General features: G+C 37.4%; 1 protein-coding gene across 1 annotated transcript in view; it reads left to right on the plus strand.

Moving 5' to 3' along the window:
• The window catches only part of HELZ (helicase with zinc finger), a 157,461-nt gene extending 145,616 nt beyond the window's left edge, over positions 1-11,845 (plus strand). The window contains 2 exon segments of the mRNA XM_035724531.1: positions 5,104-5,356; positions 11,200-11,845. Of these exon segments, the coding sequence (XP_035580424.1) occupies positions 5,104-5,356; positions 11,200-11,534 (588 nt within the window). The 3' untranslated portion in view covers positions 11,535-11,845.
• Positions 11,846-14,678: the final 2,833 nt, after the last annotated feature.

Consider the following 14,678-nt stretch of genomic DNA (forward strand, 5'->3'; position numbering starts at 1 on the left):
GTTGAGGATTTGTTGTCTTATTTTAGAATTTTAGTAAGAACTAATTATAATAATATTTTAAAAATACTTTTAAAACATCATTGTTACTTTTTTTCCTCTGGGCCTCCCTTTTCCTCTGTTTCTTTATGACCATCTTTTATGCTGGAAACTCCCCTTAAATGTCTAGTAACCTTCAATTGTCTATGTCACTAAAGAGCAACTTGGGAGTTTTGTACATGTCTCAGGACTTACTGCCTGGCAGGCTTTCCCCTGGGGATCTTTTAATGCTTGAATTCCTCTGGTTGTTGGGGGGAATGCAGAGTGAGACCAGATGTTCCCTGCACAGACTTTCATTTAACCCCCCACATTTATCACTCCACTTGTCATGGTAGCTGGTGTTTCTGAGGCTTGAGCCTCTGGAATTTTGTAGGGCAGATTGGTTCCCATCTTAGTTTGTGGCTCTTTTTTCACAGACAGTATTCCTCCATTGTCTCCATATATTCCAGAAATGTGTCCTTTATTAAGTGGCTGGCCATTTGGTCTTGACTGTTGTGGATCTTTTGTATTCATTTATTATTATTTTAGTGGAGTCTTGGGCCAGTCTCTATCACTAACTGGGAATCATGCCTTTTTAAAAAATAAAAAATACTGTTTTATAATTTGTCAAGTACTTTTCAATAGATGGCATCACATGAACCCATAGACATTATTGTTGCAAACTGTAGTTTATCCGTCACATTTTGCCTAGCTTGCTAATACTGATTGTTTTTAATCCAACAAGGATACTTCTCTCCTCCCTCCTTTCTAGTTTCTTTCTTTCTGGGTTGCCCTTTGCACCTCTCCATGAAACTATGGCACCTTTGCTTTAAACATAAGATGATAACCTTATGAAGAGCTAAATTGAAGTAAATTAGTAGAGCCCAAGAGTGCTTTGTAGTCACAAATTTCTTCCTCAAATCTTGAGAAAATTAAATAGAAAATATGGTATTCAACTTTGAGCATTTTAATTTTTTTTTTGTTAAATATTTATTGACTGTCAAAGAAACTGAGTTTGTAGTTTAAGAACCTTCCCAAGAAGAAATCTTCAGGCCTGGATAGCTCACTACTGAATTCCTTCAAACATGTTAAAAAAGAAATGCCACCAATTTACACAATCTCTTCCAGAGAATGGAAGAGAAGGGAACACTTTTTAGCTTACTGTATATGGTCAACATTACTTTGATACCAAAACTAGACAAAGTACAAAAAAGGGAAACTACAGACTGATATTTGTGAACATTAATGCAAATATACTCAACAAAACTTTAGCAAATTGAATTCAGCAATATATAAAAGAGAATAATACACTATGACCATGCCAGGTCATATTCCTGCTCTGGGCCATGTGGCATGTGGCACCTACTTAACATGCACACCAGTGTGGAGACCAAGGAATGCAAAGCTGGTTTGGTATTTGAAAATAAATCAGTGTAATCCTCCATACTGCCTAAAGTGAAAAATCACAAGATTATATTGGGAGATATTACCCCCCCAAAAAAAAAACCCCACAAAGCCACATACATTTGATATAATACAATATCTGTGATGTATAAAAGCTCTTAGCAAACTAGAAATAGAAATTCCTCAACCTGTTAAAGAGCACCTATAAAAATCCCACAGCTACCATCATATTTAATGGTAGAGACTGAATGCTTTCTCTCTAAGACTTAGGAACAAGGTAAAATGTCCACTCTAAACACTCCTATTCAACATTGTACTGGAAATCTTAGCCAAAGCAGTATGGCAAGAAAAAGAAATAGAAGACATGGGGATTGGAAAGGAAGACATAAAACTCTCCCTATTCAAAGATGACATGATTATCAATGTAGGAAAGCCCAAGGAATCTATCCAGAAAACAAACCAACAAAAATCCTATGACCTAATAGGACTATAGCAAGGTTTCAGGATTTAAAATCAACATACACAAATCAATCTCATTTCTATATACTAGCAATGTGTAATTGGAAACCAAAATGTACAAGTCGATACCATTTAAAATAGCTCAGAGAAAAATGAAATACTTAGGTATAAATCTAACAAAAACTGTATAGATCTGATGCTGAAAACTATAGAACTGCTAAAATGTAGTTTATTTGGTATATGAACCTTTTTTTTTTTTTTTTTAGTTGTCATCAAGATTTCTCTGCCTTTACTCAAATTCCTTTGAGGACAGATTCCAAAGTAGCAAATCATATTTTCATGCATTACCTTCATCTATGTTGTATGAAATAGATGTACCAGTAGACTTTTTAAAAACAATTTCAAGTTTTGGTTCCTTTTCTGACATAAAGGATCAGTCATATTTATGATGTGATTTGAAATTGAATTTCATATTTCATCTGCACATTCATCTTTGTTAAAAGCAGCTTAGGAACTATTATAATAAATATGTTACACAGTACTTCCACAGTTCCTGCTATGCATGTCAACTGTGTGATTTTTTTTTTTTTTTTTGGATTTCAGTTGAATGATACAAATGATACACATTTTCTAAAAAGCTTAATTGAATGTTGTCTCCTTTCATATCAGCTTTCTGTCGCTTTCTGATTTTTAGTTTTCCTCATTTAAGCTTTGTGGTTTATATATCTATTCATTGTAAAAAGGTATTTGTTTATACTACCAGCATACGTATGCATAGTATTTAATGAAAAAAGACTTATAAAGCTAATGCCTGAAATTTATGAGTATATTTAGTGTTCTGTATCACCAGGGGATTGATTATCATAACCTGTTCTTTCTGAGGCCTTAACAGATGTTAGTTTTGTATTTTCATATTCACATGTAAAGATTTTAGAATGTGATTCCCTGCAGATTGTGACTGGGTTTATTACTAAACACTGAGGGCATGGTAATAAAAAGAAACACTTCATTTTGATTCTCGGAGCTGATGATCTTCATAATAAACCTTGATAAAAAAGACACACTGCACAAGCTATTGTCATTAGTCATTCAGGGATTGCCTAGCCCTAGAGAGCATGAAGCAGTTTAGGAGGGTTGGTTATTCTACCGAACACCATAATTTAATGACCTAGACAAAGAAATTTCAAATGTGCTGATTAAATTCATAGTTGACAGTTATATTCTAGAAAACCAGAATCAAATTCAGAATGATCTTGATCAGTGAAAACATTCTTTTAAAGCAGAGCAAAATTAAAGGTGAATTTCGATATTATGCTTAGAGACAGAAGAGCAATAAAAATATATGAAAAAAAGAACTAGCCAGATGGAAGTATTATCTCTTGCCTTCCTCATCCAGTAACTAAAAGTTTGGAAATGAAGAAATGACCTAGACACTCATCATTTAATAGCGAGAAAATTGCTTTCTTCCTATCCTTTCCTGCCTTTCTGAGCAAGGGCAGGCAGTCTAGGCCCATTCCCTCCCCTGCTTTATATCCTAGTGGTTCATCTGGGATGACTTTACCCTCACAGTGCTTATATCCACAATTTCTTCTGTTCAGTTGGCTTGAGAATATCGGTTTGTGTTGTTTTATATTCCCAACAAACATCCTGCTATTAGTGTGCTAATTCATCTCTCTCTGTCTCTTCTTTGTAATCTAATCTCCAGTTCCGGATTTCCAATTATTGCTAACAGCAATGGCAAGAGAAAGATTCCTCAGAATCTTAATGATCACAAAGTGAATAGTAAATCTATTATTGGGGAAGAGGGAGGGGTGCAATAAAAAGTCAGTCTCATTCCATCATTTAAGATATACTGGGAATCTTATCTTTATATGTTGTAATAAAACACTTGAATGACAGCAAACCCTTCCTATGTGCCAGGAACAGTTCTTAATGCTGTACATGCTGAACTCATTTAATTCTTATCACAGTCCTGAGAGGTACGTCCTGTGGGTCATGAAGCTGCGTTTACAGACAAAGCTCCCAAGAGGTTAGGTCAGTTGCCCAGGTGATAGTCTGGCTCTAGACTGAGACTGCACACCTAACTGCTACTCATACTGCCTCGCCACCAAAATGGAGGCTGAGTATCGGTCACAGCAGTCAGGCAGGAAGAAATCCGAGAGTATGTGAGGAATGGTAAAAAATCTTGAAATGGCTGGCCGATGGCTCTTGTTGAGAGGGTTAAAGGGATCTGGGGTGTGCAGTTTAGGGAGGAAAAAATACAAGGAGTAAGTTAGTTGGGTTTCAAATGTATAAAGGATGTGTTTTTGAGAGAGAGAGAGAGAGTGAGCGGGCACAAGAGCGTAAGTGGGGGAGAGGGAAAGATTCTCTCCCCCCTATGTGGGGCTTGATCTCACAACCCTGAGATCATGACCTGAGCTGAAACCAAGAGTCGGATGCTTAACTAACTGAACTACCCAGGCACCCTAAAGGATTTTTTTTTTAAGATTGTATTTATTTACTTGAGAGAGTGCACACATATGAGCAGGAGGGAGGGGCAGAGGGAGAGGGAGAAGCAGGGAGCCCGATGTAGGACTCGATCCCAGGATCCTGAGATCATGACCTGAGCTGAAGGCAGATGCTTAACTGGCTGAGCCACCCAGGTGCCCTAAAGGATTTTTTTTTTTTTTTGAAGAAAATAATGTTCCGTGTCAGTTGAAGACTATGTGAAAGGACGCACGGGCAAAGAGCACTTCATGTTGGGCCAGAGGAGTCATGTCTTGCCATCAAGTCTAAGGAATAATAAATCGGGAGGCTGTGAAGATTTGGCACAAGGGAGAAGTCTAGAATGGGTTACTGTTCAAGGTGGCTGTGGTTCAGTTGACTGTGACTGTAATTTCCCCCATTTAATTTTGAGCAGATATGTTTCTTCATTCTCAGTCTAATGTTCCCTAAGATGGCAATAGAGTTTTAGAACCAAAGGCAGGTAGTTCAGCTCCATATCTTACAGACAAGAAAACAGAATCAGAAATGAGACGTGTGTTGTCATAGGACTGCCTGCTAAGGGCCAGAATGGTGTCCAGAGCTCAGGCTGCTTTTCAGGGCCGGGTGGTGGGGAGGGGTCATGGACCCAGAGGAGAGTATTTTGGAGAATTGCTGTTTAATACAGTAAGATTGCTGTGTACCAAAGGGTGTGAGGGGGTGTAAGTTTCATTGATTTATGAAATGTCCTTTTTCTTTGTGTAGTATGAACCCAGAGGACCTGGTCGGCCCTTGTACCAAAGAAGAATCTCATCTAGCTCAGTCCAGCCTTGTTCTGAAGAAGTAAGCACTCCTCAAGACAGTCTTGCTCAGTGTAAAGAGCTCCAGGACCATAATCACCAATCTTCTTTCAACTTTTCGTCCCCGGAGTCCTGGGTAAACACCACCTCATCTACCCCCTATCAGAACATTCCGTGTAATGGATCCAGCAGGACAGCTCAGCCCAGAGAGCTAATAGGTAAGACACAGTTGGTGGGTTGTTAACACTGCAGTTCTCACTACTCAGCTCCAGGGTATTGGAGTTTTTCTTCTCCTCCCCCAGCCCATTTACGTTATTGTCTTGGAATAACATTTAATGCTCATAGCTCATAGGTGTGTCTTAGGCATTCAGTGTTAATTAGGACTATATTGAGTCCATATTTATGGTCTGGAAGGGAAGATCTATCTCTGGGGGCTCGTCACTTTGATCAGTTTGACCTGTGAATGAATGAAAGAAGTAATGGAATTTAAGGTGTATTTCTAAATAGAATCACCTTTGCTTGGGAGAAGTTTGTTTTCTGGCCTTTTATTATTTTATTTTATTTTATTATTTTTTTTAAAAGATTTAATTCATTTATTTATTTGAGAGAGAGAATGAGATAGAGAGAGAGCATGAGAGGGGGTAGTGTCAGAGGGAGAAGCAGACTCCCTGCTGAGCAGGAAGCCCGACGCGGGACTCGATCCCGGGACTCCAGGATCATGACCTGAGCCGAAGGCAGTCGCTCAACCAACTGAGCCACCCAGGCGCCCCTGGCTTTTTATTATTTTTATTTTATTCATTCATTCATTCATTCAGGATTAGGGGTGGGAGGAATTGGTTGGGTCAGTTTTCAAGGTTTTATTGTCAGTAAAGTCGTTTGCTACACAATAGAGTTTGGCCAGGAGAGAAACTAAGAAAGTCCAACATTTTGAGATAGAAATCTTGTGTTTATTCCTTGTATTCTAATGGACTGAGAAATCCAAAGCTAAAGAGAGGAAAAAAAAAAAGCATAGGAAGGCATTGGAATGGCCCTATACTGTGTTGTTCAGTGGAAGTTTAAAGTCTTTAGCCTTGAACTTTTATCTTTCCTCTCTTTCCTCTTTTTTTTATATTAAATGTAAGGAAACAAATGATACTATTTGAGTTCTCCAACCTGTAGCCTTCTCTTTGTAGGCCGTAGACATTGATCTTTGTGAACAAGCCTGTGATCTTTGTTGGATGAATTTCTGCCCTGGTGGCATCAACCTTTGTATTTGAATTTAATTTTGTTCATCTTTAGAATGTGAATGTATTGTTTCTGTTACTGACCCATTTTTGAGTATATGCCATATAAGCATATTTTTAGAACAATAGACATAGTAGGACAAAAGCATTAGAAAGATTTTAGTTTTGTTTCTTGGCGAGAGACATTGTCATTTTAATTTACCTACAATGTATAAGCTGCTGTATTTTTCCTGGGGTTGCTTTGTCATTTTAAAGGTCTGACATATATACACTCATATTATCATACCTGACTTTCTTGAGAAACATCTCAATTACAAATCAGTGATAAGGATTTGTTAATTTTTAGTTGTTTTATTATCATTTATTTTTTTATTATAATTTTTTATTTTTAAATTTATTTTTACTTTAAAAATTTTTTAATTTAGATTCATTTAGTTAATATATACTGTATTATTAGTTTCAGGGGTGGAATTCAGTGATTCATCAGTTGCATAGAACACCCAGTGCTCATTCCATCAAGTGCCCTCCTTAATGCCCATCACCCAGGTACCCCATCCCTGCACCCACCTCCCCTCTAGCAATCCTCAGTTTATTTCCTAGAGTTAAGAGTCTCTTATGGTTTGCCTCCCTCTCTGTTTTTCTCTTATTTTATTTTTCCTTCCCTTCCGCTATGTTCATCTGTTTTGTTTCTTAAATTCCACATATGAGTGAGATCATATGATATTTGTCTTTCTCTGACTGACTTATTTCACTTAGCATAATACACTCTAGTTCTATCCATGTCGTTGCAAACAGCAAGATTTCATTCTTTTTGATGGCTGAGTAATTATAATTTATTTTAAAAACAACATCCTTTCTCTCTCTCTTTTTTTTCCCCCACCTTAAATTTTAGGATAACTTTTGGCCCAAATCAGTAAAAACCTGACTTGAACTGATAAGGTAGAAAGTTTCTAAATAACTGTCCAAAGCACATGTCATTTTATGGTATCCTTTCCACAAACATACAGTTGTTATTTTGTCATTACTAGCAGACAAATTGTAGTATTCATTAGTTGAAAGTAACAGTTAAATGTTAAAAAAATGAACTCAAGACCACGAGTATCCTGAAGCACAACTTCCTGTCCATCAGTATTTATTTATTTATTTATCCATTTTTAGAGAAATGCAGCCATTGCCAGTGGTGAATCAGAAGCAAAATAGTCACCACGTGGAAAACTTCTTTCTGAAGTTTGAGACTTCTTGAGTTAAAGAAAACTGCTTATATCGTATTGGTTTGGAATTTAAAAGTGGTCAATGTGTCTGATGTCATATTTTCTCCACAATTGAAAGCCTGAGAGCAGAGAATTGTGTCTTTGACCTTTTTGAACTTTGGACTTCCTGTTTTGTCACTGATCACACTTCAGGCTCTTGGTGAATGTCTGCTGACTAAGAAGATAATGCAGATAGGTCCTGTGCGCTTGAGGGGGTGGGTGGGCAGTCTTGTCACACTGCTCAGCCTTTACACCTGGTGATGCCCACCGGGGGACGATGGGTACTTTATCAGACATTCTCTAGTAATGTACGGATGAAAATTTAAGATTAGGTAGAGATATGCACTTTGAAAAATATCATTGGGTATCAGATTAGTAATAGTTTTAAAGGATAGTTTCTCTTATCTAGAGAATATGTGGTAAGTCACATTGATAGAGATCTTCAGTTTGTGGTTCAGTAAGAATGTAGGCATTAGGTTAAACTGCCTCTGGAGTTATTTTGTAAGTATTGATTATTTAGTTGAAAATAGTTTAAACTCTAATTATATTGTCATGAAAACGAGAGCATGGTTAAATAATAAATCTTAGCAAAGTAAATAAGAACAGTAGGTTTTTTGAACCACCAATAAAATATTTATGTTATATTAGGTAGTACAGGCCACTGTTAACATATTGAAATGTTTGGCATGTTCGTTTTTTATGTTTCAAGTTTTTACTTAAATTCTAGTTAATTAACATACAGTGTAATACTCGTTTCAGGAGTAGAATTCAGTGATTCATCATGAAATATTGTTAAACTAATGCTCTTAAAAGTAATTGTTTCACAAAATCAGTGACATCTAGCTGGACAAGGGAAAAATGTTCCAAAAATGTGGTTTAAACTAAAATTTTTTTTAAGATGTTATTTATTTGAGAGAGGGGGTGGAGGGACAGGGAGAAGTTGACTCCAGTGCTGATCAGGGAACCTGTTGTGGGGCTCGATCCCAGGATCCTGAGATCATGACTTGGGCCGAAGGCAGATGCTTAACTGACGGAGCCACCCAGGTGTCCCTAAAGTAATTAATTTTGAACAATTTTATGAATTAAAAAAAAAAGATTTATTTATTTTGAGAGAGAGAGAGAGAGAGAGAGAGAGCATGCGCACGCGCACAAGCTCATGAGGAGCGTGAGGGGCAGAGGGAAAGGGGGAGAGAGAATCTCAAGCAGACTCGAGCTGAGCACAGAGCCCAATGTGGGGCTTGAGCCACTCACGCGCCCCTGAACAATTTTATGAATTTGTAAAGTTTTAAAATAGTACTATGAAAATACCATACTAAATCAATGAAATGCTAAGACTAAAAAATGAAGTATTTTCACTTTAATGTCCCCATACACAAATAGATAATAAACATAGGGAAAAAATCATAAACACCAGTAATCAAAGACATGCAAATTAGAGCTACAACAAGCTATTTATTTACAAAATAGACTAAGGCTAAAAAAATAACACCAGTCTTGTGATTGGGTAGGGAAATGAGCAAGCAGTGTTGGCGGAGTGTATATAGGCAGTACCTGTCTGCAGGGAAGTTTGGCTGTAGTTACCGAAAGCTTTAATTGTGTGTATACCTTAGGACCCAGGCATTATACTTTTAGGGTTTATCATAAGGTGGTAGTAGTGAATATTTGTCTGTAATAACTATTTGTCTCTAATAACATTTATCACAGTATTTAAGGTGAAAAATTGACTATAATCCAAATTTCTAAAAATGAGAGGTTAAATAACTTACGAAGTATCGGTGGTATATGATGTCTTTAGGAAGAAGCACACCAACAAGTTGAGGCTTATCTGTGGTATATGGGAATGTGGATGACTTATTTTCCTCTTTGGCCTTTTCTTTTTCTTTTCCTTTTTTTTGGTTTTTATTTGTTTGTTTATTTATTTGACAGAGAGAGAAAGGGAACACAAGCAGGGGGAGTGGGAGAGGAAGAAGCAGGCTTCCCACTGAGTAGGGTTCCCGATGCGGGGCTCAGTCCCAGGACCCTGGGATTATGATCTGAGCCCAAGGCAGAGGCTTAACGACTAAGCCGCCCAGGCGCCCCCTCTTTGGCTTTTTCTGTAATTTCCAAATTATCCTCAATGAATATGTATTATGATTATAATCCAATATAATATTAGTGAAGGGGAGTAGAATTTGCCACCCCCAGATAGGCTTTTTTGGCATAAAGATTATTTTAGGCTGATTATTTTTAAGAAACTATAGACACAGAAGCTCTGAAAACTGGGTGAGAGTTACCCTTTTGTAAGAGAGATTTACATTTACAAGGGAAATCTCTATTTTTAAGAGTATCTCCCTCTCTGTGCCAGGAAGAGAAGGATGATTCTAAATTTCTGGAAACTATCCATGGAGAAGACAACAGTTTACCCTTAAGTTAACTTAACCCTGCATAACGACCTTACCCTTGTTCACTGTGCTTTTCCTGGTAACCTTGCATAACTGCCCTCTACCCCCAACATCTTCTTTTGCCTTTAGCTGGAGATGTTATTTTAGTTGCTGGCTTGGACCATTTCGGTGTGTCACTCAGGTTTCCTGGATCTCCCTCATGTATACAGAAAGTGTGCATGTTTATTAAACTTCTGCTGTTTTTCTCTTGTTAATCTGTCTTACTATGGGGGGGGGTGTCTCAGCCAAGAACCTACAAGAGTAGAGGGAAAATTATTTTTCCTCCCCCCACTTTAGTTAAACATTGAAAAGATTGAAAAAAAAACAGTGTTTGAAAACAAGTCGTGGTTTAGTGGACAATAAAATTGGGAAAAGTGAAGTTGAATCTTAAAGGATGTTAAGAGTCAGGCAAATTACATTACAGGAAATGTGAAGAAAAATTCATAGCCGTTTTTCTTCCACCGTATTCTGTGTTTACTTATGTATTACAAGAAAAGGAAGCATTTTTAAGAAATGGAATCCAATGTTACTATTACTTAGGTTAATCATAAGATCTGTTTGACCAGAAGTCTGCGTATACAGCTCCTTTCTATTTAAAAAAGAACATGTATGTTCCCACTTTCAAAGTTGAGCAGTTATATAATAAATACCACAGCGTACACGTATAAAATTAGTTTTTTGAAGCAAACCGTCGTCTTTGACCTTTAGTTTTATATGTTAGCTATTCCAGTTTACATAGTTAATTCTTTTGTAAGTGTTATTAATGAGATTGAGACGTTTGATAAGATGTGTTGTGATTTCTTTTTTTTTTTTTTTAAGATTTTATTTATTTGACAGAGAGAGGGATGGTGAGAGCAGGAACCCAAGCAGGGGGAGTGGGAGAGGGAGAAGCAGGCTCTGTGCTGAGCAGGGAGCCTGATGTGGGGCTTGATCCCAGGACCCTGGGATCATGACCTGAGCCGAAGGCAGATGCTCAACGACTGAGCCACCCAGGCGCCCCTCGATGTGTTGTGATTTCAACATTCTGTGGCAGAAGTGGTCTGTCCTCGTGGGCTATACTATCACTGAGTTCCTGGAGATGGCAACCAGTTGTGAGACCCTGAGCTGACCAGATGGACAAATGTTGCTGGGCGTGCCCTTAAATCGTATTACTGTTCTCTGCTTTTAGTTCCACCCAAGACCGTCAAAGCCCCTGAGGATCAGCTGAAGTCTGAGAACCTCGAGGTGTCCAGTTCCTTCAACTATAATGTGCTGCAGCATCTCGGCCAGTTCCCCCCTCTCATGCCCAACAAGCAGATCGTGGAGTCGGCCAACAGCAGTAGCCAGCAGGGCTCTGGGGGCAGCAAGCCCACCATGTCCTATGCCAGCGCTTTACGGGCCCCTCCCAAGCCCAGGCCCCAGCCTGAGCAGGCCAAGAAGAGTAGCGACCCCCTGTCTCTATTCCAGGAACTTAGCCTGGGGAGCTCATCAGGCAGCAATGGCTTTTACTCCTATTTTAAATAATCACTTTTTTTTTTCCCTCAAGGGAGAATGTTTTAATTTCTGTTTGTTTCAGTAGAGTTAAGATAGTTGGACTTCATCTATAGATGCACAGTTCCCTTTGTTTTAATATTAAATACGTTCTCACTTAATTGCTTTGCTGCTAGACTTGCAACTAATTTTTTAAAAGTATATTCCATTATTTTGCATTTTTGACGTGAGTCTTTTGACAGCTTTTATGTAGAATAAAAAATATTTTTAAATTTGTGTATTGTTACATATGTTTGCATCAAGCTAGCAGCTAAGAGGTTAATTGTGCAACTATAAAAAAAAAAGAGAAAAAAAAACTTTGTCTAAAATGTATTTAAAAAGAAAAAAAATTGTAAGTAGCATTTACATTTATTCAATAATATTACCATATGCTGGGTTTCTGTACCAGAAATGGCCAGTTGATGTACAAATGTATGTTATTTTTGCTTAAATTCATTTAAAATTTTTTAAAATAAAGGGGCAGCATCTTCTAAATACTTTAAGTTTTATCAGCTTTTTTTTTGTGACAAGATGCTGCATTCTAAAACTTTTATAGTTTTAGACTATGTATGATGTGCTGTTGTAATCTCCATCCACTGTAGGATAGAGTTAAAGGCATTCTTTGCAGGTGTATTTTGTATGCCACTGTTTTTTGTAACATGAAAAAACATTGGCATATTTAGTTAATTTTTTGGACAAGCTATACTTCAAGCTTGTTTTTAACGTTAATTTGATAGTGTGTGTGTTTTTTTTTAAACAAATCATGAAGCTGAAAAATTTTTAGGATTGTTGGTGCTTAGTAGACTTGATAACTATTTTAAAAATGCGTGAATTTAGTAAAATCCTTTTTTTCTCACTATGCATGTGTAAATGTTTGTAATCTGGCTTTCCCTTACCCCCTCCAGTGGTATAAAGAATTGTGCCGCTTTAAGGTTTGTTTTTTTTTTTTTTTTTCCCTCCAGTAAAAATTTTGGTACCTTATTTGATGTTTACATTAAAATGTGACATTATATATGGCAATTCAAATATTTTGCTCTTTTGTTTGAGGAACATCATTAAAAAGAAATATGTTTGTCCAAGATGTATCAAAATTCATCAAAATCTGGGGCAAAAAACTACCCTTGTTTTTCATGTCTTTTGATTCATATAAAAATAACCCCACTGAACTTGTATAAAAATATAAAATTTAAATAGCTATCTTAATATTCTACAGTCTAAAAGTTGTTTTGAATGAACTTTGGTAAAATCCAAAGGAAAACATTTACCCTCTTAAAACTTGTAGTCTTGTAACACATTTGAAACAATGCATGTCCTTATTGTTTTCCTGATTTGGTAGTACTACTTTTATACTTCAGAGATATCTTGAAACTACAATATAACTTTTTTTTTTTTTTTTAAATAAGATAAGGTTGGAAAACATTGCTAATGAACCAATGGATCCTGATGATCCATTCAAAAATAGTTTTTTGGAGGACTACTTTTGAATAGGCCATCCTATATTCACAGTACATTTTTTAAATGGGGTTGAAAAGTAGCAGGAGTAAAGAAAACTCCTTACATCTCTTCTGTGACTGGAGTTTAGTTGCTGTCGGCTAGCTGCAACCCCCCGTCATCCTCAGACAATTTAGTTCAAGGTTAGCGAGCCTGTGGGACAAAGAAAGAGTGCCTCTGTTCTTCCGTTCTTTCTGCTCAGAGTGGGTGCCCGTCATTTGCCTGTGGCTTTCTGTTAGGGGCCGTGAGTCTCCGTGTGAGGCAGCAGATGGAGACCTGTCGACTGCAGACGTGGTAATGGTTAGTATAAATCACAGGTGGAAAACAGAGCCGGCAAGTTCCAGCACCACGTTTTCTCTGTATGATGTCAGACCGCCACATTTAACTAGGTCAGATTTTGCTCAACATAACTTCAGTCACAAGGAAAGAAAATTTTTTGCCACATAGCTATGTATTTCCGACTCTATGACGGAACTCAAGACAGAGCCCACATGAAAATTAGATCTCTCTGGTGTGAGGATGTCTGTGAAAAATAGTCTTTTCAGCTGTGATGATTCCCCTCCCCCACAGCACACATGTTCAAGAGCTTTTGAGACTAGGTAGACAGAACTGGCTCGTCAGGGCTTTCAGCTAATCCCTTGTCGTGGAGTGATTGCCTGATTTTCTGTTTTCCATACTTGAATCTTTAAAAAATCAGTTTGAAATTATTTGTATTTATATTTAAAGAGGTCAAGTGTACACCCCACCACTTTGTACGTATATACCGATGCTGGAAGCTTTGGATAAGGAAGCTGCTAAGTCGTTGTGACAGCCCTGTTCTAAGCAGTTATTTCCAAAAAAACCTAGAAATAATAGCTACCTATCAGTCCCCTGCTCTGCTGTGTCTGAGGGTCCCTCATTCCCTTCCTGTTCCTGTAGCCGGTCAGGAATTCAGATATTGTCTTCATCCACTACCTTTTTAGATTCTGCTTCGAATGTGTGTTCTGACACACTCTTCCTCAGCATTACTCAGTGCCATCTTTCCAACCATAAATAATGGTTCTGAGCAAGTCTTACTGCAGGAATCACTTAAGTTTCTCTTGAAATGAGGCCTGGCTTTTGAGGACCGTTCATGCTGTCTGGGTATTACTTGGGTAGTGTCAGCAAATACCCACAAAGCAGACTTAGAAAACAACTTACGTCCTGGGTTCAACCTTAAAGTTGAGACTGCTTTTTGTTTTTGTTTTTTTTTAAAGGAACTTTGATGTTAGCTCTTGGATAATACCAAGTATTACCAGCTTCCTTTTCCTCCAGAACAGATTTCTTTTACATGAAGTTAATTGTTCACACGATGTCTTTCTACTTCTTTGTTCTTCGTATCACTCTGAGGTTTTTCCTTTTTCTTGCCAGAACTATTTTTTTTAATTCATCTCACTTTTTAATTTCAGTGCTACTTGAGATTTTCTTTTTTTATCTTAAAGAAATTCTTTTGGGTGATAGCATTTGTAGAGTATCTATGCTAAAGGTTTTTCTCCTGATCTAAAAATGAATTTTTGTTAAGATTTGAAGAACCTCATTCAGTGTAACATGGATATTTTCTGGTGTGTTTTCAAAAGGGGTTTTGGCTGCCATTTTGGCACTCGCTTTACCAAATTGTTATAGCAGAGC

Source organism: Zalophus californianus, chromosome 16 (assembly GCF_009762305.2).
Source record: "Zalophus californianus isolate mZalCal1 chromosome 16, mZalCal1.pri.v2, whole genome shotgun sequence".
Classification (NCBI taxonomy): Eukaryota; Metazoa; Chordata; class Mammalia; order Carnivora; family Otariidae; genus Zalophus; species Zalophus californianus.